The sequence below is a fragment of the Anas acuta genome, chromosome 10 (assembly GCF_963932015.1).
Source record: "Anas acuta chromosome 10, bAnaAcu1.1, whole genome shotgun sequence".
Lineage (NCBI taxonomy): Eukaryota > Metazoa > Chordata > Aves > Anseriformes > Anatidae > Anas > Anas acuta.
The window spans coordinates 5247018-5274520 of NC_088988.1; the positions used below are offsets into that span (position 1 = coordinate 5247018).

Sequence of the window (27503 nt, forward strand, 5' to 3'; positions counted from 1 at the left end):
AACCACTCAAGCTGGGAAAAACCTTTCTCCAAAACCTTCCTTAATTTTCCAACAGATCGGGTTCATCTCGTGGGCTCAAGAGTACCGAAAGGGGAGGGGATGGGGATAATGACCAGGATGTCGTGGGAAGAAGGGCTGGGCTGCTCCTTTTGTTAGCAGCACGCATTTATGCTGACCAAAAAGGAGCTTTGGGTTTCATTTTTCTAGGTGAAATAAACCACATTCCCTTATTCTGCCTGGTGAAACAGCTTGGCATTCCTCTCAGTCTTTCCGACAGCCTTTCTCTGTCTCCTTTCTGTCTTTCTTGTGGGCAATGGTTAATACTGCACATACTTAAGGCAGTGTTCTGGTGATAATTTACTAATAATTTCAGACTTCTTCAGCTAAGGGAGCATCTGTAAGATATCTAAAAGCAATGGGTTTTTATCCAAACTGAGAAAGCAAGCATATTTGGTTGTCTTATATTGCCAGGATTTCTCCAGAATAAATAAAACAGAACAAGCTAAAAGAAAAACAAGAGGAAACAGTGACTAAGTTCATAGCGAAAATTTAAATTAAGGGCACCATGAGACTACAAAGATTTTCGTAATGGAGAAAAACAGTGGTTAGTGATACATGACAAGCAAAAATTATTCAGCAGATGGCACAGAAATAGAGCGATGTAGAAAGGGAAAGAGGAAATTAAAAGGGGCTGGTTTTTGATGCTGTCAGGAGACCTGACAAAACAATCACTCTCAATTACAATGTATGGAGAGAAACAGCGAGGTGATAACGGGAGACAACAAATGTCACCAGAAGGAATGCTATTGTTAGCTCTCGAGAGCATCCTCCGATGTTCTCCTGCAGAGGTTTTCGACATGTTCCCATCTGCAGACCCTTAAGTAACTGTCAGTAGAGATGGCTGCCCTCCTTCTGAAGGGACGTGCAGATGTCAAGAGAGGTTTTATATGAGAGGTCTGTCCCAGCTCCAGCACGTCGGGGTTCCTGGCCTCCACTAGGGCACGAATAATTTTGTGCAAACATCTGTAGATGTACACTCATCTTTCTGGGGTAAATTGCTTTTTTGTGAGAGTTTTATCTATGGGCTGAGCAGGAAACAATTATCCCCAAGAGGATGTACAAAACCAAACACAAATTGGTGGAAGCCTGTTAGAGCCGCCAAAAACTAGTTTGCAAATAGTTATTTGTTTCAACAGAACTGACATAGTGCGGGGCAAACAGAGCAGATAGTTTTTGATTAGCTGCAGTAGGTAGGGTACTCGTTATATTGCTTGGCTCCATACCCTGGGAGTCAACCATCAGTACAATGCAAAGGAATAGTGCTTCTGGCTGAGGGTTTTTGGAGTCTTTCACTTGTGCTCTTCGTCTCTAGACCAACTGAACTTAAAATTTCTAAATGCACTTTCTGTGTGCTCGTACACTTAGCTGCAAAATGAGGCTGCCATTTGGGCTTCATAGAGGCAAGCTCAAAGCTGACACAGATGTCTGCTTTGTAGGATCCTGCAACGGGGCTGCCCGGCATCCGCAGGGTCCGGGAGCCAAACCCAGGTCCTCCGGGCTCTGGCTTTGTTCTACATATAGCGCCTGGGAGCCCTGCGAGCGCTGGTGGGGCACGCCGGGCTTTCGGCTTCCAGACTCGGTGGCAGACAGCCTGAAACCTCTGGCATAGCTGGCTGCCTCCAAGCTAAACGTGGGAGTCCTGCCAAGCAGACTGCCACGGAGCTGCAGGTCTCAGGGGACGGAGCCTTGGGACCTTGGCACAGATCTGGAGAAAGTTTTGAAACCCAAGATGTTTGGAACAGACCTTCTGTTATTCAACAAATTGGCATTTTTTTTTCCTCTGAAACTTTCTTCATTTGTAATTTGTAAAATTTCAGAGCAGTTTTAGTGTGACATCTACCCTGATTAAAGCGGGGCTGTGGCTCTAGCTGACATATGGCAGGGGCGTGCTGGCATCCTCTGCGCCACTTCCCTGCGAGGGTGAGTGCTGAGGGGGTCATAAATTGCTGTAACTGGTGAGGAGTAGCGCGAGGCTCCCTGATCTGACATTTCAAATGAAGCACATTCCTGTGTCAGGAAACAGGCCTTCTCAAGCTCTAGGAAAAAGAGCCAGTGTTTTTTTTTTGACCACTTGGTCTTGGTAGTCTCATCTGCTCTCTTTGTAGTTTTCTTTCTCCACTGTGCATGTGCTGGGTATCACAGAGCAAGATGGGAAGGATTAGCTGCTAGGCCAGGAGCCCCCTGTACATGGCCAAACACTGCCTCGGCACAGCAGCTTTCTACTGAAACGGAGCACTCTTATAGGGATCGTTTGGATGGGGTTGGTGGATACCATTCAGTACGTCCTGTAGGGACAAATGGAAGGCTCATTTGACCTTACAATTCTTTGTAGCCCTTTAGTTCTTCATTAAAAAAACCCATCTACATTAAGGGAGTTAATGCACCGTAAAGATGCATTTTATATCAGAACTTCCACTACAAATAACATAAAGCAAATGCATTAAAAATCATTAGAACCAATTAGAAACCAATAAGAAAGCAAAGAAAATCACTTTATACACTCCTGTAGTTAGATACACAAGTCTTTCTAGGGAAGCACCTAACTTTTTAAGCAGACTCACATGAGCTCGAATCGATCAAAACCCGGAATCCTGCGCTCTCTGTTGTGTCACTGACATCAGCTGGGCCACTTACGCATTTCAAGCTGGCCATATATTTTGCTAGCGTGTTTTTAGGAAGATACTTGATGCCTGAATTGCAGCAGTTGTAAGATGCAAGTATGAAGACCAGGCAAAGACAGCTCTACCTCCCAAATCCAGTAGCATTTTCTAGGTTGCCAGTAGGGCAGAAAACGGGAAGCTGAGTGATATAATTTATGTTGACTTTTGAAAAGTTTTTGGCAGGGCGATTCACAAGAAGCTGTTAAGGAAATGAGTGCTATCATGGGCTACGGAAAGTGGCGAATAGAAATAAATAATTGGAACAAATGGTTACTTTTCATCATGTCAAATGTTTAGGAGTTGGCTGCCCCTAGGACCTGCAGAAGGATTAGTTTACTTCTTGTATGTATTAATGAAGTGGGAAGAAAAGTATGAGAGGAAAATTTGAAGAGAATACCAAATAAGTAGAGTAAAAATGAGGTAAGATTTTGAAGAGCTTCATTGAGTCATAACAAAAAGGTGAACTGGCAACAGTAAAGCAGATTAAGTGCATAATGACAGGAATCATACATATAGCTGTGTTCTAAATTAACTGCAACCAGCAAGAAAAATAATGAAGAGCAACTGTGTATCGCTCAATGAAAAGCTTTATGCAGTGTGTAACAGCGGAAAAAATCATACGTAAAAGACTGTGTTGCCACAATATCAGTAAGCAGGAGGAAATCATTTGGAAAGGCTCCTGCTGGTTTTAAAAGGTATTAAAAAAACAACGCCAAAACTAATGTACACCGAAAGTAAAGGTCAAAATACCCCAAACCTAACAAAATGAAACAAAACAAGAAATACAACCAAACAATCAAGGACTTGATCAAATTAAATATGGATGTGGGGGACTTTCTGCCACAAAGCATCATCAAGGCTGTAAGTTTGGTAGGATGAAAAAAGATTGTACATATATAGGTAACAAGAAGCTACACAATTAATTAAACTGCACGATATTTTATAGATAACATAAGTTTATCTTCTCTGAGAACTTATTCTTTGAGAACTAAGCCAGTCAGTAACTAAGGCAGTCAGTAACTAGAGGGATTAGGAAGAAACTTTTCCTGTAGGCAAGTTGCCTTGTTCACTTCAAGGCTGTTTGTACCTTCCAGTAATGTCAGTAATGCGTCCTGCAAGTTCTGGTGTTGCTAGTCACTGCCAAACATGGGGCTCTCGAAGGTCTGAGTATTCCCCAGCACTGACTACATTAATCCTTAAGAACCTGAACGTTACCCAGACATACTTACCAGGATAGTGATAGTATCAAAAAACAAAGTCTCAGCATGATACATACCTCGGCTGTCATTCCTACTACACGCCTTGTCAGCATGGCCCCATCAGGGCTTCCTACTGCCAAGACCTGCAACAAAGCCCACACTGCTTCGTGCCACTCCGTGGGAAACAGAAAGAGAGAAGCCAACTGACAAAAAAATGCCATAGTGTATTGGGAAAGGGGTGTGAAACTTGGTTATGTGCTTCTCACCACATCCCTTGTGTAGCATGACAACGATTTTTTCCGTGAGTGGGCTCTTTGCTTGCAGTTTCTGCAGCTCCCCCCCCCCTCAAGAGACGGTAGCTGTGTAAATCACATACCAATTCCGTTCACAACAGGTGCGTCGTTACTGACTTCCAACACGCTGGGCAAGTTTTGTTCTCCTTCGTGATCATTTATATCCATGTTTTGTTGTTGTGAGCCATTCCCAAAATGTCTAGAATCTTTTTCATGACTGCCATCTCCATTCTGCAGACCATTATGTGGCTTTTTCAGTGGCATGATCTGTAAACCGCTGGGAGTAGTTCGGTAAGTTACAGTTTTAGCAGCCCTGTCATTAGCAGCTGCTGGCTTTGCTGCGTATCCTCTTTTCTGTTTTTGAAGAGAAGGATTAATTCTCTTCCTTTTGTGTGCTGACCCTTTGGCCTTCCCAGATTCAGAAGGTCTATGTGATATTTTCTCAACAGATGACCCTCGGCTTTCCCGTAAAAATTTTGGAGTGCTGGCCTGTTTCCCATGTCGCGATCGCTTTTCTCTAGTAACGTGTAGTCCATTGAACTCATCAATAAATTCCTCACAATGTAGGAGATGATGTTCAGGTTCCCAGGTGTCTTCGTTGCTGCCATAGCCTTTCCATCTGATGAGATATTCCCATTTGCCCTTCTTGTTCTTCCTTTTGTCTACAATCCTTTCCACCTAAAAAAAAGAAAGAAAATCACAAAAAGTATCATATTAGAAAGAAAAGCAGCTTGGTCATGAGAAATGTGTTCTTCATTTGCAGCTAGGAAGGCCTCCTTGACATTGTAACGCAGCTTTAGTATTCATGAGATTCAGCTCCTACAACACAGTGCCTAAAATACGAAACGACTCTGACACTGAAAGCCTACCCAGGCTAGCCAAAAGGCAGCAACCTATTTTCCTGATTAAAGCTTATCTTCATTTCATAGGATGCAGTCCAACGCTATATTCCCATTGGATCCTACACAGACCATGCTGCGTGCTGATGAGGGCCTAATTGCTGTGTATGTAGCCGCGCGACAGAACGGCTAGGGATCGGAGTTACACGTTTCTGGTCGACAAAGAATTGCCAGGAACGAACCTGGCAGCACATGAGAGGGATGCCGTAGCCCCGGCAGTACTTTCACAGCAAGGCCATTTTCCCTTCTAAAAATATTGAGACATGAAACGCCTGATCAGACCTGAGCTGGGAACCTGCAAGAGCCAAAATGTGAAAAAACAAGAGACCCGGAAGATCAGTACTGAAGGCATGATTTCTTCAAAAATCTGTTTGTAAAACGAGCCTGCTGCTGCTCCATTCCTCAGCTACGTCTTGTCTGAAAGAGCTGGATAAAGCATCTTTTGCTCTGCTGTCAGCTCCTCAGCATTCTCCTGAATTCACACACGGATTAGGTACCTGTAAATGCCTTCTTGGTGTCTTGAAGCTATCCTGATCAGAGAACCGATTAGAACAAATTACACTTTTTTACACACAAAAATTATGGCCATTACTGCCATCTGAATGCGAATTGACAGCACCGTGCTGTTGTGGACAGCAGACCGTGCAACTGGGGAAGTCTTTGAGCTATCTTAGCACTGGCAAGGTCTCAGCTAGAGGGAGAGTGCATATGAGAACCCACATTAGTGATCTATATCGGCTTGTGAGTGAGACTCAAAGAGAATTATTTGTTTTTGAGTAGAGGGGAAACATAACAACAATCCTAAGTGAGTTAGAGATGGATGTACAAAGGTAGAAGTAAACGATTCTGTGTGGATTGGACAGCAAGTCATGGGTTTGAACGGCATCAGGAGACACATAGACAACTCATTAGGAAAATCTTTGTGATGGTAAGAATAATTAAGCACTAGGTAGATAACTTTAGGAAGGTATAGAGGGTTTTAGAAGAAACAACTTTTGTCAGGCCAACATCTGCCATGAGTAGAAACTGTTGGAAAATGGAGTATGGTTAGAAAACCTTTTGTGGTCTCTCCCAGGTTTTATTTTCTGATTAATTTTTTAACTTCTTGGAAATGTGGCTTAAGAGGAATAAAGATGTGACTAGTGAAAAAAAAATCACTATTGTTAAACAAAAGCACCATTGTTAATTTAGAAGAAATAAATAAATGGATAGCTAATGTAAGAGTTTTCACAGCTCATCAAAGAAAAATGTCTCATGTAAAGAACAACAGTGGAATCTGTACGGAGAATTTAACCTTGGAGAAGGGCAATCACAGCCGTGTAAGTAATTGTTCTTTTTAGGTCCCCTGTTAGAGCAAACCAATGGATTAATTCTGTCTGTTCACTGGCTGGAACTGTACATTCATAGAAATCTTGGTGGGTTCCCCAAAGGCATCTGAATGTAATTAGCAACTAAACATTATACTTCCATCTCAATTCATCTACCTGGGAACTGTGCTAAGATATCTGGGTCTGAGTCATTGTGGCCAGCTTCTCTCCATCTCCAGGGCACTCAGCTGCAGCATCCCAACCAGCTCATCCCTGTGCTCTGACTTATCAAATATCTGCACGGAACCACTGAAGAAGCAAAGCAAGGAATCATCTGTGCTCTGAATTTAGCACAGTCCCCTTCAGGATTGCTCAGTGTGGCAAAACAATTAACTGGAGCTCAGTCTAGGAAGTTTGAGATCATTTGTCTGAAAAGAGGAAAAGTACTCACAGAAAAATGAACTGCCTTCTTGTGTCCTCATTTTGGGACGTGTGGCTTTCAATCGTCGAACTAATAGACTTACTCTGATCTTGTGGACTTCACAGGGAGCAGCTGTCCAAATTATCCCTGGCTTTGAAATACTTCTCATCCTCCTGTCTGGGACCAGCCGGTAAGACTACATCAACCTGCGGAACCCCGGAGTGGCCTGTGGTTGTCTGCGGATTTGTTACTTTAATTACTGCAGCTCAGTATACCAAGGAGCAAAACATATATATAAATATATCCTGGGGAAAAAATTAAATTGCTGCTAAACTCAGTAGACCACAGCTATCATTAGTGCAGAGAATTTGGTTTAGCACTCTTCTGCTTGTACGAGCTACACAGTGCATGCGCTTCCCCCTTATTTAATTGAGGATTTCAGGCTTGGAACACAAGCTCTGTGTCAGGTTGATGCTACCTCGTAGTATCTTTGGTATTTCTTTTGATGGATTGCACCAGTTGTGTTGTCCTACTTGCTCACTGAAGGAAAAGCCTCAGAAAGGATGGACAAATAACTTGCCATTTTCAGAATCACGTACAAAACCCAGTTCTTCAACCTCACCTTTTTTCACTCCCACACAGATGTTTACATTTATCTATACTCTTTACCCATTTTCACATTGTTGCATCTCACAGGGAAGAAGTTCCTTGGAAATTTTATTTTATTTTTTATTGTGGAAAACACAGAATTATTTTGGTGATGAGACATTATGCATTTCAATTAAGAGGATAAAAGGAAAAAAAACACGAGTAGTCTTTGTTCCTGGAAACAAAATACTGGCAACGGAGAATGTGATTAACCAGTTCAAAACAAAACATCATGAGGGGACAATAGAAGTATTTATGAAATTGGGTCAAATTTAATAAATGGTTTCAGAAAAGATATTCAGAAAGCAAATATATTTGGGAAAGCCTAAGCATTTCATTACAGCATTTTCAGAACAAAGCTATCAGTGTTTCACTTCAAATTTAACTAAACAAAACTAAGATGAAAAGGTTAAAGAGGCATTAAGTAACCTAAAGACAAAATGTTTTGTTCTGATCAGCCCCATTTTCAGTTTATTGTTTTGCTGGGGAGAAAATAAAAAAAAAAAAAGTGGGTTGATCCAAACTTGTTTGTTGTCAATGAGTTTTTTGGTTCAGCCATCAAAACCACTGGCTTGACTAATGATGCATAAAAAGTCTGAGTAGGTATTTACCTCGTCCTCATTACTGTCTCATTGTTCATTACTGAGTGCATTTGTGGGGAGCATCAAACATGCTTGACCTCTAAACATGGTCTCTTATCTCCCTCGCGGCTTTAAGTTCTCCATTGATTTTTATCCCCTTCAGAGTGCCACTGTGTTTTTTCACTGTTATTTCATATAGTGAAATGCTTTAGCATGAGCATAAATATCAGTTTATTACCCACACCTGGTACAGTCTGTCCCGTTTTCCTTCTATTCACAGTCCATGTTAATAAAGAACATCACTATTTTGTATATTTGATTTAACAGGTAATATATAAAGTACTAGCCTTCCTGCATTTACTTCAGGTTACACAAGTTCATATGAGTTTTCTTAATGAGAAGTAATTCTGTGACAGCTAGTGATTAATAGAAATAATACTTTCATTCATTTCCTAGAATAAACAATACACGGTCTTGGAATATGCAGAAAATACCTACAGCTTCCACGTCTGATTTTCCATTTCCCCTCTGTTCTGTCTTTAATGACAACTGAATAAAATCTTCCTAAAAGTGACTTTGGTAGTTAGTTTGCCAAATCCTTGAATTCACTATATTTTGTTTGGAAGAGTGAGTAAAGTCTAATAATATTAAAATGACCGTGGACAAAGTGTAATGGAGGGGTATCACAGATAGGAGAGTGCTAGAATTGACATAGCCCATTACTTGCCTGGACTCTGTCTCTCTCTCCATCTCTACTAATTCTGGGTATTTGGGGGAGCTGATATGTCACTGTATAATATGTTTAAAGAGAACAAATAGAATAAGATGATGGTATCTGTGCAAATGCATTTGCAACATACTCTTTAGCTTCTAAATAGCCTTAAACCTAACAGTATGCACAACTGCAGAAATTAGGATGAAAGTCAAAAATAAAATCTTTTTGTTAAAAAAAAAGTACATTCTAAATTTACTGTGAAATTTTAAAAAATGATCCCAGACAAGTATGGTACAAATATGTGGAGCTTCATAAACTCAGGGATATGATCTGGTGATCAAGTGCACACGGTTTCCTTCTTCACAAAAGATTCAGGGTCAAAATCACTCATTTAACCACAGTGTTAGTGCCGACATCCAAAAAAAATCTAAGCCAAGTTAAAAAGGGCAATTATCGTTCAATTATTTCTATAGATACAATTGCAAAATCAGAGCACTATATACTCATCTCACAGTTCACAGCAGCTCTACAGAACATACAAAAATCTTTAGGCTCCCAAATAATCACCTTCTGGGAGATCAGTCAGCTTCCAGAATGGTTTGGAAGACTGTGCATCTGCTCAGTGATTCCCAAAATACAAGTCATGGCTTCTTTGTCCATGCATATCTATGGAAACAATTTAAACTGTAATCTGTGATGCTCAGGTGGTCTCTTTGAGCATATAGCACAGAGCAGCAGACTGATTTCATGACTCACTAGAAAAACTGCTTTTCATTACTCTAAATTACAGCCTTTGTACTGCTTTATGTATATATATTTTTTTTCTATGGAGATCTGTGTCCCGTGTTGTGCTTCAGGCTGTTGGAAGGGATGTAGATGCATATTTGAAGAAGGTGCCAAGTAAAGAAAGGCAGTAAGACTTCTGCAAGAGATAAATGCCACCTGATTCAGCAAGTTTATTTTCTGAAAATTCATTACTGCCCTAACTTCCTTCTTTTTGTTACCTCCTCTTGAAGAAATCATGTAATCGTTAGCTTTAATATTTTGCTTGCTTGGATTTGTGACTTGTGTCCCTCTTGTATTTTTATTTATTTTCTCAAAAAAACTGCTAATCAGAGCATTTGTTCAAGATGTAAGAAAAAGATGGGAGCGTATCTTCTGAAAGGGTCACTATCCACGTTAGTGAAATAATGCTGGAATGGATGCTGGGTCTCTCCTCAGCATCTGATCCACAGTTTAAAAACAGAGTAGATCCAATTCATGTGCCAGCTACAAATCCTCCCTGGTACTAAATTTGTATAGTTACCTGGAAGGAAGTGGAAATGAAAGGGCGAGATAGTCACAAAATAAATAAGAAGACATTCCCAATCTAAATTATTCACAGGCAAAACCTCAGTTGACATCTTCCCAGGAAGACGTTGATGTCAAGAAGACACTGCTTTTTATTCTCTTCCCTTTTTCTCTTTGTAAGCATATGGATTTCTTCTCAGGATCAGAAGAGGTGTTTCACTTGCTAGTGGAATTCTACCAGTTCTGTATTTTAACTGGAAAAAAAACTGTGAACCTCATATTAAACTCAAGCCACTGCTTTAGGTATACATGTCCTCCAACACATGGACATGAAGGCTTAAGGCAGACGAAGCAAATGTTGTTTAAAACCTGCTGCTCTTGTCTGGGTGTTGGATCTTTGCGTCCCAAGAGACATCAGTGCCATGCAGGCCGCCTGCTCCGTGTGTTGGCGTGCCGGTTATCTGGGACAGCAGAGGGGCACCGCCAGCTGTTTTGCAGGGGTGAGGAGGCAATTCGAAATTACTGCCACAAGTGCTCTTTGCACATTCCTAAGACTTTTCAAGACCCAGCATTTTGCCTGCCTAAGTCCAGTCTGTTAGTTACCTACCCTGGCATCCAGATATTTTAAAGAAACTGAGACATAAGCTGAGCTCTGTGCTTCCACATGCAATGTGATTTCCTCTTTGTGCAAGGGTTCTGGGACAAGAAGCTCGCCTTTAGTACCAGTTTAGATAAGACAAAGCCCTGGCTGATAGCCCGCAGAGAAACAACCAGCCACAGCTTCCATGCGGTCCCGTATCTCTAGTGGCTTCACACAGTTTTTCTTGGAAGCCCCACCTTTCTCTGAAATGCAGGCTCACTCAAACTGAAACTCTGCTCTGGCCTCTCAGTTGTTCATTTCTGGAAACTGCCCTGGTGCCACATCTCCAGCTCCACACGCGGTCTGTTTGCCCCTTTGATCTCATTCATCCCTCTGGCTCACTCTACTAACAGAGCCCATTGCCGTGCCCTTGCCTGCTCTGGTTTTGCTTGTTGCAGTTTCTCCTGGTTACAGTCTTATCCCTCCCCATCTCTTAAAGCTATTCTCCCCTGCCATGTAACTTTAAGGATATAATCTAAATCATTTTTTTAGTATCATATTGAAGTGTATGTGCATAAAAAGCACCTGTGGTGGATGTGCCAGAATCATAGTGGGTGTTTGAGCACCCAAGGACCTTCCACTGGAACAAGGGGATTTTTGTATGGACCTGTATTCTCCCTTGAGAAAGGACTGGAAAAGGAAAATTAAAAAATGATGCAGGGACCGGGAAGGGACCTCCTGATCAGCATGTGTAGTCCCTGTCATTGCAGGCAGTTACATCATATAAACCCTTTCATGCTGCACACATTAATGATGCCAAACAAATTTCTGCCCTGGGCTTATTATTGATAGGTTGCAGAGCAAACAGCCGGCAGTTCTGCGATGTAATCATTTTGTAAAATACACTGAAAGTTTCCATCTGGAAAACAAACCAGCTGCTTTCTAGGGTGCAAAGGTGTCCTAAAATAGTAGAGATGCTCTTTAGCAGTAGGCTAAGTAATCCTGACGATGCTCCTTACATGTAAGAGAGGTACTTCTCCCTCTGCAGTCCAGCTGTGCACCCGTGTCACCAAAAGAACGGGTTGAGGTGGCAGACCTCTTCAGGTCTGTCCTCAGGAAACAGTTTAAATCCTTTACTTAGAAGCAGTAATCAACACATTCAACGTGGAAATCCAAAGAGCATGGGGGTTTCTATTTGTTTTAAAGCATAATGATGAATTTCATTTATCAAGTCATCATTTTCTTTTCTATAGTAAATCAGTTCATGATTGTTTTTCAGTGTTTGCATTTCTTAAGGAAAGGAAAGCAAGAAGCAGGGCATACCAAATGTCCTTTACGTTAGAAATTAAAGTCAGTTCTTTCAGAATGAATCCAATAGTTATATCTAGAAGAGTTGATTATGATAAAGAACACTTACTTTTATTTCAGTAGTAAAGTGCAGCTGGTGATTTTTACTATAACACTCAATTTGTTTTGCTCATTATAGTGCACACTTTAAATTTGGAAATAACAGATATTTTCCTGGTGTGTAGACCAACGAAGGAAAAAAATAGATGTTCTTCCTATTTACTACCACAAGTGAGATAGATGTGGATGAAGTTTGCTTGAAGCAAAACTGTTCTTGTAAAGTCTATTGCTGTGGCAAGTACAGATGACTAAAAGATGAATGAGAAATTTAAATGCAAGATGACAAAATATTTTGCTAAGCTCTACAAAGAGCTGGTGGTTTTGGACACCAGTATGGCTCTCAGCTTTCTACACTGTGGACTATATCCTGGGTTGTTTCTCTGCTGAGTTCAGTGGGGTTCTCCAGTTTTATACCATCTCAGAGTACGTGTGTGGGGAAGGTGTGTGTTTGTCAGAGATGAGTTCAGAACAAGCAAAACCTAGTAAGGACCCGATTCTGCCAACGCTTTCTTTAAGGGATATCAGCAGGATTATTTCCAATTTACTTAGGTGCACGTACAATCAAAGTAGGAATCCCTGGGACTTAAACCATGAGATTTTTAAAATTTTTATTTAAAAAGCAGTTTATAGGAACAGGGAGAGGATGTGAAGAGACTCTAAGCAAACCAATGTTTATATGAACATATCACAGTTCTTTCAGTAAAACTGGCTGGAATGTGTTAAAGATACTCATGTTTCTAAAGAGATACAGAACTGTGTATGCAGTAGGTAAAAATAAAACAAAGGCTATCTTGACTATCACTACCACTAGAGCTTTTCACCAACAACACTAAATATGTTCAGAAATTCAGGAATTGTTAATTTATGTAAAAGATGAACTTGAAATCATTAGATTGAATTAGTGCTGTCTGTCTTCTTTTATGTTCATTTTCATTTCGTTCTCCTGTTACCTTGCTCAGTTCTAGCTTATTTTAGTGTTCTGTTGTACCATTCACTCACTCTTTTTCTCCACCATATGGACTTCATTCAAATTCAACTGAAGGCCAGGACTTCAGCTCAGCACGTTTACATGCATCCCAAAGCTTAGCCAGAAGTGAAGATCCCCCCCCCCCCCCCCAAAAAAAATACAAAGGTTCAGCTATAATACACTATAAATAAATATTTGAACTACTCTGCTGTACTACCACTCGTGAACTCATTGGTTTACAAATGCCACTGGTACAACTGTCATAAAATAAACCACATGTTCTTGTGTGGTAGGTAGAAAAATATTTTCTTATCCCTTTTACAGAAAAGTGGTAGACTTGAGCACGAAGAAACGAAGCCTGGTTTTTGAGGAGCTGTTCGCCACTCACTGGTTTCCATAGGTGCTGGGGACTCGGGATTTCACTGTGAGCAGACTTCAGCTGCTCAGAGAGGCTTTATCAACCTCATGCAGTGACATCTGGGAAGAGTTGTCCATGGGCAGCCTGATGGCTTTGTAAAGCTTTTTTGCCGTGGGGACGATGGGAGACACCAAGAGGGTGCAGCCTACTGGGGGACAGCAGGGCTCACAAGGTGACTGTGGCCAGCTACGTGTTCATCGTACACCACCCTTGCCTTGCTAAAGTACTGTAAGCACTGCAGAACTGAGTTCTACAGCGATCTTTGCAAGAGGACAATCTAACAGCTTTGTGGATATTTTTGAGGAACTTGCCCTGTATTGCCATGATATCTTGGGAAAAATTAAAGCTCTGTGTTGAAAAACATGTCAAATGGACAATTAGAGCACGCGTCAGGAAGTTACTCCAAAATAAGGGATGTGGAATAGCAATCTTGGGGTATGGTATGTAACGGGACACCATACATTTTCTAGCTGCTGTACACAGGAAGATGCAACTATCTTTGAAATGATCAATATAGATTTGACGGGCAGCAACCCAAACAATCCTCAGCCTACGGGCCTGAATGTGAGTGAGGATGGTGTTCCCTCCATCGTGACTGAGACAGGAGGGAGAGGGAAATGAAGAACTCCGTCCGTGTTGTATCAACGGCTGGGCAGGGATGAGGAGATGTCAGAAGGATAAATCATACATCTGCTTCATGCCTTCTATCCAAACCAGAATAGGAGGCAACTGGCTTGGAGCATCCATACAGCAAAGGCAGTGACAGTCACATTTGTGAACAATACCATGCAGGGAGAGGCTTTGGAAGGAAAAGGCTAAAAATAGATAACTTTGTACAATATACGAGAAGGTTGAGGGGCGATCCTCCGAGTGAAAAGCTGAAGTAGCAGTTTGTAAAGTACTGGGATAATGAGAGAAGCAAAGTCATAAAATACAAAGGTATCTTGCAGAATTCAGTAGAATGCATCGTTTTCCTGGTTACACAAATGAAGGTAATGTGATGGCAGAATACAGAAGTGAGCCAAAAAGAAAGGTAGAGCACAAGGAGGAATAAAGAAACATGCTTTAGGCGACTGTAATGCCATGCTAGGAGCTCAGAATTTTACAAGTATCCAGGATACCAGCACAACATCACGGAAGGATGGCACATACAGGTTCAAAAATTGGCTGTGGAACACTAATTATCAAAAAGGAAGAATAATACAGCATTGTCCCCTCAGAAATTGCATTCAGATGAGTAGGGTCAGCAGACCAAACTGTAACCTCAATTATTACTTTGGTTTTCAGTGCAGATTGAATTCGTGTTCCAGATCTGGGTTGTGCCCAGCGTAAAACCCTCTTACTGCTGGTGCCTGGAAGGAACGAGCTCTTATGGGCTGTCATATAGGCAGTTAGGAAAGCTGTCAGCATTCCTCAGACTGATGCATTTAAAAACATCTGAGTGCACCTAGTTAGAAACCTGCATTTAAAAAGCAGGGATGGAGCTCTAAAAGAGCAGATGTAAAGGAATAGAAGGGTTTGAGTAACTGGACGGACTCAGTGAGTCCATCTCAGCCTTGGTAATTGACCCAAGCCATGGTGGTGTTAAGTGGTGACCCCCGTTCCTCTTGGTGGCAGGGCTGCAGCCCCGCGTTGGCCGTACGTCCAGGGGTTGTGGCAGACTGGGATCCTGCCCTCCTTCCTGAGGGATCCCAAGCAGCAACACTGGGGTTTCTCTGGCAGAGGCACAGATCCTGTTGGCTCACTGTAGGGTACTGCAGAGGCACGGGCCACCTCTCAGTGCTGATGGCTACCATCTCTTTCTGTTGGTAGGTCATACGGATGTCTCAAGCATCAGGGGAAAATTGGGTGAAGCTGAGGAACCATTTAGAAATGTCTGTGCTTGAAGCAGTATCGAATATGTAAGTAGTGAATATATTAGTGGGGAAATTTTCCATCTATTTGTTAGTCAGATTCCTAACTTGGGGGCTGTCGTAATGCCTCAGCTGCTCCTGGATGCATTTACAGCAATGGTGAGGCAAAGGGCTTTGTTCCCTGGGCCTCTGTAGAATGGGGCACTACATGTTTATAAATGTAGGGTTTTTAGATTTATTCCCTACATTCGTCTCACTGGGATTAGACTAGTATATGTTCTCTCCGTGGCACTATGCCAGTCACAGACTGAGGCTGTGAGGGCTGCAGCTGTCTGCTTATTATTAATTGAGAGTCAGTGCAGAGACCAACACACACGGGTTGGTGCTCCAACACCCATACTGTTTTCCACACAGTTTATGAATGGACGTTTAAATTCACAATTTAGTATAAAAAACCTCTGGGTCACATTTAATACTAAGGTTCCACTTGCAAATGGCTTATGAAATTACAGAAAGGAGTTTTAACAAATACCTAATAAGTTGTTAGAGACTCTCATGAATCTTGCACCTAATTAATCTTCTAATGAGTCTGTGATAGTCTTGTGGTATTCTCACAGTCATCCCTAACACAAACCATACATATCATCTGGAACAGGTGTCCAGAGAAGCTGTGGAATATTCATCCTTGAAGATACTCAGATCTTGCCTGAACAAGCCCCCGAGTAACCTAATTACTTGGTGCTGCTTGCAGGAAGGGGGCTGAATCAGATGGCCTCCAAAAGTCCCTTCCAACCTACATTATTCCAAGACTCAGTGACACATAGTTTTTGCCAAAAATATTTACTAATTATTTACTAATTTATTAATTCTTCTCTACTTGGAAAAGCAGCTGAATTTGGGAAACTGCGTTCTGTTCAGTCTGTAGAAATGGGCGCATGAATTGACTCGGTTACACTGAGTTTAGATTTACCAGGCTGCTGGAAGGGAGTTTCCCATAAGCAGCTCTGAACTTCCTCCTTTCCTTGACCTGACAGCATCAGGGATTGTTGACTCGCAGGCCATACAGCAAGAGCAGTCTGCTCTCTGAGATGTACGAGGGAGAGATGGGTTGGAGGACCAAGGTCAGCTTGATCACAAGGTTAAATGTAGTTTCTTAGTCATTAAATGGACATTCTTTAATACCGAGATACATCGTGAAGTCAATATCCCCATTTAAGGTCACACCTGTGCATCTTCACTGTTTGTACGAGCATCCACTATTTATGGTATGAGCAGGACAAGCAAATGTGTGGTAAATTGGGGTGTGAACAAACAATACGTGGCATGGTAGCAGCTACATATGAGCTCTTCATCCTATAAAGCCAGCCTGAATTCAAGAGGGATAAATTGCTGTACTTTATCACAAAGATAGGAGGAATCATGCTAGTAGAAATGTACTTGTAGTTCTCCTAAGTTGTACTTATCCAGGAGGTTTGTGCAGATACAGTAAGAGAACATAGCACAGAATGCTTAGGTAGGGCTTGAAAGCCTGGGCTTGTGTTTCAAGCCACCACCTCAACTGCTCACTTCATCTTTATTTGCTTTATCTAAAAAGAACGCCTCTTCTGTAAAGTGATTTCAGGTCTGGTATTGAAAATGGGAAAGGTGCACTGAAATAATTTTTATGTACAGCAGTCTGAAAAATGAAAATTTTGATGAAGCAAGTCTGTTTAAAATGGGAAAAAAGATTGTTTAACTTACACTGAATGTCTGCATTTAGCATTTGTGCTACCTGCTGCTTGTACTTAGCAGTGTTGTAGTAGATTATCCAATGTAACATCCCTAGCATATCTAGGAGGGCTAAGAGGCTCATAAGATGAATACACATTTTAGTTTGCTGGGAAAAAGAATGTGCCTGGGTTAGATGGCTGTGGAATTACATAACAAATTTCTGATCATGCCAACCTGTCCTTGTCTCCAAGGAGCAGTTGTGTACAAAGCCATACATAGAAAAAACAGTGTAGAAACACAGTGGAAGAGTGTTATATTCTTACCACTTCAACAAGAATACTCATAAACATTGGGGAAAGCTTTTATTATGTTTGTCAGCTGTAGCCTAATAATAGAACAAAAAAATCCTAATCTTTTTGGAGTATTTCATGGGTATTAACTAAACTTGAAATCTAGAACACAACTAAGATTTTCTTCTAGATATGGAGGAAAAGTATTTTATGTAGATATTTTGAAGATTTCAAGATGGTATGCACACGACTAAAGTGTTTAGTTTGATTCCAAGGAAACAAGAAGGTCTTGGTGGTCATGGAAAAAGGATTTAAACAAACTGACAGTTTCCGATAATCTGAGAGTTTCCCTAGAGAGTAGTATGTTTTTGCCCAATTAGTACTCTGAAACATTATTTTTGTAGTTACAAAGCACCATGCAAATCTATCCTGCTAATCCACAGATGCTAATGATCATTACTATTATTTAATAGCATGACAGGTGGAGCCTGGAGCTATGAACACTTTTAATATGTATTATGCCATAAAGTTTTACTTGTTCTTAAAATTAAATGGTCAGAATATGTTGATCAGAAAATCTAGTATAGAGTGTCTGTCTGATCAGTGTTAATGATTGCTAGTGTGCTCCAAAACCAATGATGTCAGTTTTGCAGTATAAAAATTCGGTGTTATTCTGGAAAAGACCTTGCCCTTGGCTGTTGAATGTCACATGCAGTGTTCTGAATATGCACTGTGCAGTACAGGGCAAATCCAAAATGTGCATTACCGTATGCTACATTATCCTTACAATTTCTGCTTTGTTGATTCTGTTTTAGAACAATTACAAACAGTCAGTACAAATTTTAAAAGGCAAGTTCACACCCATGAGTTACTTTCAAAGGGAATCTGAGATGCTTTACAACACGTGTAAGGATATATGCTAGTTAGATGACAGCCACTGGGGAAAACTGAATGGAGCGTTCTTCGGTTTCCCTACACTGCTGGAGTCTTCTGAAGGTGACAGTGAGGGAGAACAAAGCATATGAGTCACTTCTACGTCTCCTACTTTTTCTTGGAAATGCTTCTTGCTCACATGAGCACTCTTGGGTGCTAAGTAACTTCCCTGGATGGCCAGATAATATAAAGTAATTTTTATTCAAGATAATCAAATCTTGAATAAAATAAGTGGAAAATAACTTGACTTCCAACTGTTTGGTGATGTACTTTCTTAATTTTTAAATAACCTTCTTAATACCATGCGTATTAATAATGGAGAGTCCTGTCCAATTTCCAAAATAAGAATCTATTTGGCTTCAATTTCGTATAGTAGATTTTTGGAGAGCAAAGAGATTTTTCAGGCTCACTTCTAACCCAGAATTTGTATTTTAGGATCTAGTTTCTTTCCCGTCTATGCCTATCTAGTTAGAAGATGTGTAGTCAGCAATATGAAATCTATGCAGGTAGTTGTGGGCATTGCTCTATGAATGGCATCCTCTGATAATCTACATATGCTGCAGGCACAATGAGAAAATTTGTAATTCTGAAGAATTAGATTCTGAAATTGTTTGTGACAGTATGAAATAGTAAAATTGCTGCCACAAGAGAGTGAAAAGCACTTTATAGTATATTCACACACGAGAACTTGTTCTTGACCAGTTGGTCACCCTGCTTTCTTAAACTCTAGGTTTTTAACTATTTTTAAAAATACACACTGTTCATCAGATATTCTCATAATAATGGTGAAATACTCTGCATGTTTGAGCTTGAGCTCTCCAACATTTTAAGCTCACATTTCTAGCATAAATTTACTGCATAGTGTAAGCTAAAATTAAAAATAGAAGACTAATAAAATAAGAATGATCTTCCAGAATGAACAGCATATGATACCAACATTTTTTTTTCTCTGTCACCAGTGTTGCCTTTCTTCGCTAAACAATTGGGCTGTGGCTATAAAACTTTTGGGGATGCAGTGTCTTGATAACATTTTGACAAACGGTGGAGTACAGATCTAGAATAAGTTTTATATGCCACGGTACAGAAGTACCACTGCCGCTGGAGTGACATTGTTCATTTAAGAGGCACCCATGTTTCTCTTGTGTGATGGCCCAGACTTGATTATTTATCTGTCACGGCATTACTTACAGGCTCACAGATTGATAGATTTGAAGGCCAGAAGGGACAAGTCTATCCATCTAGCCTGTCTTGGGTAACACAGCAATGGTTTACATTCAGCAGTGCCGTACCAGGTCCCAAGTTTTGATGTAGTTAAGCCACATCTATTAGAAAACCATCACATCTTGATTTGAAGAGATTTACAGGAAGTGCGCCATTACTGTTAGGGAAACTTCTTAAATGCCATAAAATGCTATAACCTTAATGTTAAAAAGTGTATCTAATTTCTAATTTATGCAGGGTAAACTTCCAGCCACTGGCACCTCTCTGTAAGCTAATTTAACTCTCCGAACTTTAAATCCTGCCGAGTGGTTGGCAGCTAACTGCACAGGTGGTCTCCACATTTCTTTAGGTTTTGTAGGATTTTGGTGCTAAAATGGTGCCTCTGTCTACAATTTTGTAGCTGCTTCAGAAACCATATTCTAAAACTTCATCACAAACACTAGGGCTCCGTAATCTGTTTGAAGTTCAAATTAACTTATTGCATATAATTTGGAGGGAAAACATTTTTATGAAGTGCAGCACTACAATAACTGCATTCAGAAGGCCAACACAAGACATCTTGTTTTCTTTGTGAAGTGTGTACCTCTTAAAGATGGGACAGCTGTGACTAAAGACAAAGGCAAAATTAAATAAAAGGAAGATATGCAGTGTGTTCAGTTCCATGCCCCAGTTTTATTCCCGCTATGCAAAAATTTTACTACTTATTGTCTTAAATCTGTACCCATGTGTTCAGTCATATGGCCAAAGAGAACAGCTTCCCCCTGTGCTATACTGGATTATTGCATACAACTATATAATTGCCCACATCTGTCTACAAACTGCTTTACATCCGCATAAATCTGTACCCTTTCTTGCTGAAACAGGACAGGAATATTCTCATCTGTTTGTGAAAAATTCAAATGCCAGATATTCATCTGAATTTATTTTGAGTCATAATACCACACAGTGCAAACCTTGCAAAGAAGTCACATCTGAAAGTTACACATGCTATAAAAAATTAGTAATCTGCCTTTAAAAATGAAATTCTCAGTGTCTGATTTTTTAAAAGCACATGCTATGAATGCAAAAATACTAATTAAACCAATTAAAACACTTTAGGAGTACTCTGAAAGCAGGCACATAAAGTACTAATCCAATGTAAGGAAATAGTTTAAATACTTTGAATTTGCTGGTTTGTATATATTTTTTTAACCATAGCTAAATACATTAAAGCCTTTTTATCTTGAGAGTTGCAAGGATTCGTATCCTTTGTCTGTGCCTGAAAATAAGACAGGAGTTGGTTTTGCTGACCTGAGAAATCATTTACTAGGCGTGATTCACCAAAAATTTGTTGTGGGAACTGAAGAAGTAACAGAATTTTATTCTCAACCTCAAACTTATTAAATAGTTTGTTGAGACTGTCGGGGTATGTAAAAGAGCTGCTGTCACTTTAGAGCAGACAGAACCAAAAAATACACGATTTCCTCAAATGAAATTCATGACTAGTGAATCAATTTCTATTAAAATAACCCAGTTCTGCATTTCAGAGATCAGGGAACTCCACGGGGTAAATTCAGCCAGTAGTTTGCATTATTGGTACATGAGCTCACTGGGCCAGGGCAGCTGAGTAGGAAAGAGATTTTCTTTCACTGATTAAGTTCAGAAGCGACACTTCCCTGTCCTTCGAATCCTTTTGTTGCCTATATGAAAGCTGTACATATTGAGCTTAATTTTGAGGCCATGGACTCAGGTGTGGGTAACTTCCCTATGAATGGAAGAGAGGCCATGGGGTGCCAGAGAGCTGGGGACGGGCAGCAGGGCTGGTGGATGACTTCCCAACAATGAGGCCAGCAACATCCAGGGAAATTCCACGAAGCAAGATGAACGGATGGGAGAAGATGGGATGGAAAATGGATGGAGCAGTGTTAAGCACAGAAGTGCCTTGGAGCTTTCAGAGTAGAACAAGTGGTTTGGGGTTAGGAATGATCTGGAAATCACTGTACGTACTGCCTAAATTGTGTGTCCCTGCTGGTGAAGAAAATGACTGCCTTAGCCATATGTCACGTGGGAGATTTACTACTTTCTTAAGCTACAAACACAAAAAAGAGAGCAGCACAGATCTAAGGAAAGATATCGCAGCAAGATGTGTGTCCTGGGATGTCATTTTCCTGTAAGAGCACCATCACCTCTTGCACTATAGGCATTATGGAAAGATGTGAATATTTTCATTTAAGGGCCAGCCCTCAGGTATATTTTGTTTCTAGACACCTGAAAACCTTTTCAAAATGTTTCATAAAAAAGAAAGGAAACATGGCTTTATCAAACAGTAGGACAGCAATATTTTTTAATATATCTGTAAATTCCACATTCCCCTAACTAATGCTAGTACCTCGCACATCTGATCTTTCCCTAATTATCTGTGTCAAAAGCTGTAAATTATTTCTTGGTAGAAGACACAAAGTATTAAACCAGTGGTAGATTCTGGTACGTTATTTAAACACTGCTATCCTCATAGCTATGCACAACCAAATCCCTCCAGCGCTGTAATGAGCAAGGTAAACTTGGCCACTTGAAGTCCTGTTTTTTTAAATGACTTTTATAAAAATATGTAGCCCCAGGGCTTTTAATTTTCTTGGTATATCTACCATACTTATCAGCTTTTGGTATTAAAGCATGCTGGAATAATTTTATAAAGGTTATTTTTTTTAAAGTTTTTGAATGTTACAAAGTAGACATCCCCCAAATATATAATTTACAATTCATGTCCATTAACGAGGCTGTCCTGTGGCCAGAAAACATGTGCGATAGTACTTTCCTTTTAAAACCATGCCAGTTCATCACCCTGAGTCATTTTTCGGTTTCTGTGATGAATGTTTTTTTCTGCAGAGGAGGCCTCAGAGTCTGCTGGCTGGCTGGGTCTTTCCTTCAGAGCATTTTCAGTCCTAACCACTGCGGGAGTTGGGTGTCAGCAATCCTTTCCAGAAGCAACCTTAAAGTTTAGGACCAGGAGGAAAGAGCCCTGCTCATTTTAAGACAGAGTCTGATCCAGATATCCATTTCTCTTGATGGGAGTGATTACATGATATGGCTGTCTGTGATGAGGAGTTGATAGCCATGACTGTAGAATTAATGATTTCTTTCCATCCTGTTTTCCTAAAAGTGAGATAAATGGTGCTGCAATGAATTTTGCCCTTTGAAGGTCAGTGTATATCCTGCACATGAAACAAATCCTTGCCGTTCGTGTTTTAGAAGAACAATATTAACATTCATGAACGTTTCAACTTCAGCCACGTGATGAGCTTGGTTAACAGAAGTGCCAGCTGCCTATCTTCTCGGGGTACTTACTTCATTTCACAGAGCAAAGCAGTTTGTTTCTATGTGAGGTTTACCTTCTGTGGAAGTCTGTGAACAGGGTGACCCGGGGCAGTGGAAGCCATTTGCAGTACAATGTCATTTAAGCTCTGCTCAGAGAAGTCTGATCACCTTGATGCTGCAAACAGCTGCGAAATAAAGCAGGTGAACTCTTACACCAGGGTCGCTGGTGTTGCTGAGATTGGTGCAGCGTGGGGCTGGCGCAGTTTTTCAGAGCTCCACAGTGTACCTGGTTCAAAGGTCGGGCTGGGAGCACTGCTTTGCAGGACTGAGAACTCCAGAGAAGCTCTCGGTCCTATATAGGATTTATTAAGCTCATTAAAATAACACCCAGTCCTAAATGAGCCGCAGCTTTGCTTAGCCTCTGTTGTGGCTCTTGCAGCTCACAGAGTGTGATTGCCTCGCACAATAGCAGCGAGAAGCCACAGATCGAAAGCAGCTGCCTCCATGTTTGAAAAGGGGAACGTTCTCCTCGCAGCTCGCAGTTTCTGTCCCAGACGTGCTGCAGCTACTGGTTTACCCCAGTCAGAGACGTCTCTGTTTGAGTCAGAGCTTCGTGAAACCTTCTCAGAAATGGAGCTGAAGACCAGTCACTTCAAAAGAAAAAAACCCAGCACACAACAAAATGACTGCAGAACGCTCTTGGTCCGTCCTGTCTCGCTCAGAGGCACTGCATCTCTTACTGCAAAGCCGTGTTACGTTCCTCTCTAATCAGAAGGGGAATGGAAGGGGAGGCCTTGCTCTCAGTCCTGCAAGATCTGAGGCCGCTCACACAGCTCCTCAGCTAGCCCTGAGGGTTACTTCTAAATCTTGAATAAGTGATGCATCAAATATTAAATATCCAGTAGGCAATCCCAGATATCCCCTCGCTGCCTGTACGTGTATGTATTTAAATGCACATCCAAACCAGACCTTGGTGATTTTCACTACTAGACAACATGCTCGGTGCCTAACTGGGTCGGAAAGACCAGCTGCCGTTAGCCCGCGACTCACCAGCAGTGCTCATGATCTTGGGATGGCAATAGGAAGAAAGGTGTTTAGGAAAGTTCTGTTAGAGCTCTTCTGAGCTGCAGTAAAATCCAGAATTTATTTGGGAACCTAGAACTTCTGCAGAAGTTAGGCTAAGCTGGAAATTATATCAAGCACTTCAGGAAGTCTTGGCTTGGGATGGAACAGCATTTCAGTGTTCTCCTTGGTTTGTGTACTGTACTTTGGACACATACCTCGAGATGGAGTATAGAAAATCGACGGATGTATGCACTAAGATGTAAGAGCAATGGAGATTGTATATCCAAAGTAAAAGGGTGGCTTACACATTTTAATGTAGCAGTACACAAGCCTTCTTTTCCTTAACACTAAGTAGGCTACAAGAGGAGCAGTTAATAGCACAGGAGAAAAACTGCATCATTCATGGTAAAAATGGAAGGTCCAGTTCACGTTAAAAAAAGACCTGCCTTTGTCTTCTAAACACAGCAGGTTGTCAGCGGTATTTGATATGAGTAAATGAAGCACAAAAAATAACAGCAGCACAGTTGCAGAACAATTCAAATCACAGCTCACAGCAGCTTGTCAATAAGTGGTAACCATGCACACACTTCAATATTTGATACCACTTCTAAGAGTGAGAAATGTGCTACCCCTGGCACTCACTGGAAACACTGTAAGTAATGTCACGTCAAAGAGCCAAAGCGTGGGATGGTCAAACAATGCAGGAAAAAGATCCAGCATCCTTTGTGTAGACTGACGGCAAAGCGAGGGGGTGTTATTTGGTTGGGAGAAACAGGAATCTTCCATCACAGCAATGCTCCCATCCCTGGGAGCATCCAAGGGCGGGCTGGATGGGGCTGTGGCAGCCTGGGCTGTTGGGAAGGATCCCTGCCCATGGCAGGGGGTGGCACTGGGTCATCTTTTGGGTCCTTCCAACCCAAAAGGGGAAGCAGGGAAGGCAGATGGGCAGCCAAGCAGCTTCCAGCAGCACCAGAACATCCTTGGCTGAGCGAGGACACGAGAGGGGCTGTGCACACTGCTGCTGTGCTCCCCGGCTGCTGTCAGGGAGCTCGGGCATCCCACCCAGCACAGGCTGATGCTGTGCTTGTCTGTCAGTTCCCCCAAAAGTGCGAACGTCCTGCTAGTGTGTACACAGCAGCATGGCAGCTTCTAAAATACTAAAAAACCTGCTGCCAAAGAGGTGAAGCTGATACCTGTTGCTTCTTTCAGTTTGCTGATAATTTTGTCATTTTTTCCGTAGCATGGTGTATTTTGCCAGCTGTACATTGAGTATACCTATACATTGAGTATGAGCTATGCATCATTATTATTTATCTGTAGCATACAGCAGTATTAGGTAAGTAATAGTTACTGTTTGGGTAAAACACTGTCATGCTCCCTGTCATCTGTACTAATCATCTTTTTGCTGACTATTACATCAGTTCTGATATTTCCGCACAGAAGTAAATTACGAGCCAGTGGTAACACCGAATTACACAAGACTGGAAGTTGCTTTTCAACTTTTCACATTTTGGGAGTAAGAACAACTTGAGCTTGTGCACCCAACCTCTGTTACAGTCCAGTCTGCAGGTACTGCAGCAAAATTGTGTCGTTCCTTTATCAGTCATAATTGCCATGACTTATTCCTTCATGAACTTCCAGCTTATTTCCCCTGCAGACACGTGGAAACATTTTAGTACATGAATGTAGTTTACCCTACAATTCCTTGTACTCATTGTGTGATCCAAAACTTCTCCACCTCCTTTCCTATATGGATTTTAATACCCGAATTGTATTCCCATTTAATTTAAAGCCATGCTGTTATGTCATACTGTTGGTGAACCTAGAAGGTCGTTACTTCCTCTGCTCATTTAGAGGCAAATTCAACCACTTCAATCAAATTCAATCCAAAGGCAGCTTTCTTATGGTCTGTCCTCCTAAATCTGCGCATTCATTGCTGCATCGGATTCAACTATTCCTTCCTTATATTAACCACCAAAGAAACTTTGTGATCAACATCTTTGCATTCTGAGAGTCTCAAAATCCATTTATGAGCCCAGTAAGCATTACTGTGCATTTTGTTTCCATGAGAATTGTATTTAGCAGGAATTCCCCAGCACCTCTCCTGTGAGATTTCCTGTGCTAAACCACCTGATAACCTATTGCAAAAAGATTTCTGAAAGACAAATTAATCAGGTGTATTAGTGTGATACCATGGTTTTATATTTTGCAACAGTCCCTTCTCCAAAAAAGTGAAATGATTTAACAGTTAAAAAAAAAAATATTAGAAAAATTTCAGCTTTGTAACATTTCAATTGAAGTCCATTAACATAATCATGCAAATGTTACAAAGTAGTCTTAAAAACTATATAATGTGATATTGTGTTTAGTAATTCTGCTCTTATGACTAAGACCAATAAGATTTATAAGCAAAGCTCTTTCCTTTGTAGTTAGCCTGACATCTGAGAACAGTTTAAAATACCACTGCTCACTGCAGAGTGCTAAGTGATGTCAAGAAAAAGTTAGTATTTGTGTATGTGAAAGGATATAACAAGTTAAGCTCATCAGTTAAAGATTAGACTGTTCACATCTAAGCATATTAGTAATCACCATTTCGGGGAAAAAACAAACAAACAAACAAACAACAAAACACACAAAACAAAGAAAATTTAGATGCTGCTTTTCTTATGGAAGTGAAAGCTATTTTTATTCATAAGAAACAATTACATTAATATAACTTTCTAGTAAGACTCTCTTAAGAAATTCCCTGATTCTGTGCATTTACTCAAGTGTTTTTTAGTATATCCTTACCCCTTTACCCCAGTTCTTACACACAGCTATGGCAGTGAGCCAACGCTTCGTTTTTATTCTGCGTGTTTGTTTTGATGTTACTTCATCACCTCCTCCATCCTCCCAGTCTTCAGTTTGCTCCTTCCACCTGTTGTATCTTGTTGGGAGCCTGGACTGAGAGGTTTCTAAAACAGAAAGTGACCTTTTCTGCATCAGGGAGTGACCCACTATTCTGATTTGTCCTTTCGTGTGTAAGGATACTAATTAGCAATGATTAGCAATTAGAATACCAGAACACAACTTGTAAGGCAAGTATGTTTGTGATCTCTACAGACCGCATCAACATCTTAATCAATACCCATGTTTGTTTAATGACTGTGGTATGTACGAACCTAAGAAGTACCACACAAGGTCAGACTAAAGGTCCACTAGCTCCATGCTGTGTATATTCTGATAGAAGTTAAATCTGGATGCTTAGGAAAATAGAATCTATAGAGTACATGCTGCCCTTGCTCTTCCCTCCTGGCTTCTTATAATTAGCAGTTTAAGGATTTCTTTGTACTGAAAGGTATAAAAGGATCTAGCCTCCAAGAGGCTGCTGCACCATTCTTCGAAACCATTTATAGTTTTGACTTCCACAACACCCTGTGACAAAGAGTTCCACGGTTTAACTACTGCGAAGAAGTAGTTCTTTGTCTCAGCCCTCTGCCTGATCGTTTCGTTTGCTGCGTGCCTTTTCTTGCGCAATGAGAAATAGCATTCATCACTGGATTAACTAATCATCCTCCATTTGTCTTTTCCACAGTCCTCCACAATTCATATCTTCCACGATCACTTCTGCCAGCCAGAAAGTTGCCATAAGGTGTCTTTTCACCGACAGCCACTCGGTGCCCTTGTGCCCTCCTTTCTGAAGCGGGTGCAGC

The 27503-nt window shown here is 41.0% G+C and overlaps 1 protein-coding gene across 1 annotated transcript in view; it reads right to left on the minus strand.

The window, feature by feature from the left end:
• The window catches only part of CDYL2 (chromodomain Y like 2), a 58457-nt gene that overhangs the window by 22861 nt on the left and 8093 nt on the right, over positions 1-27503 (minus strand). Inside the window, exon 2 of the mRNA XM_068693225.1 lies at positions 4296-4890. Within this exon, the coding sequence (XP_068549326.1) occupies positions 4296-4890 (595 nt within the window). The remainder of the gene's footprint in view (positions 1-4295; positions 4891-27503) is intronic.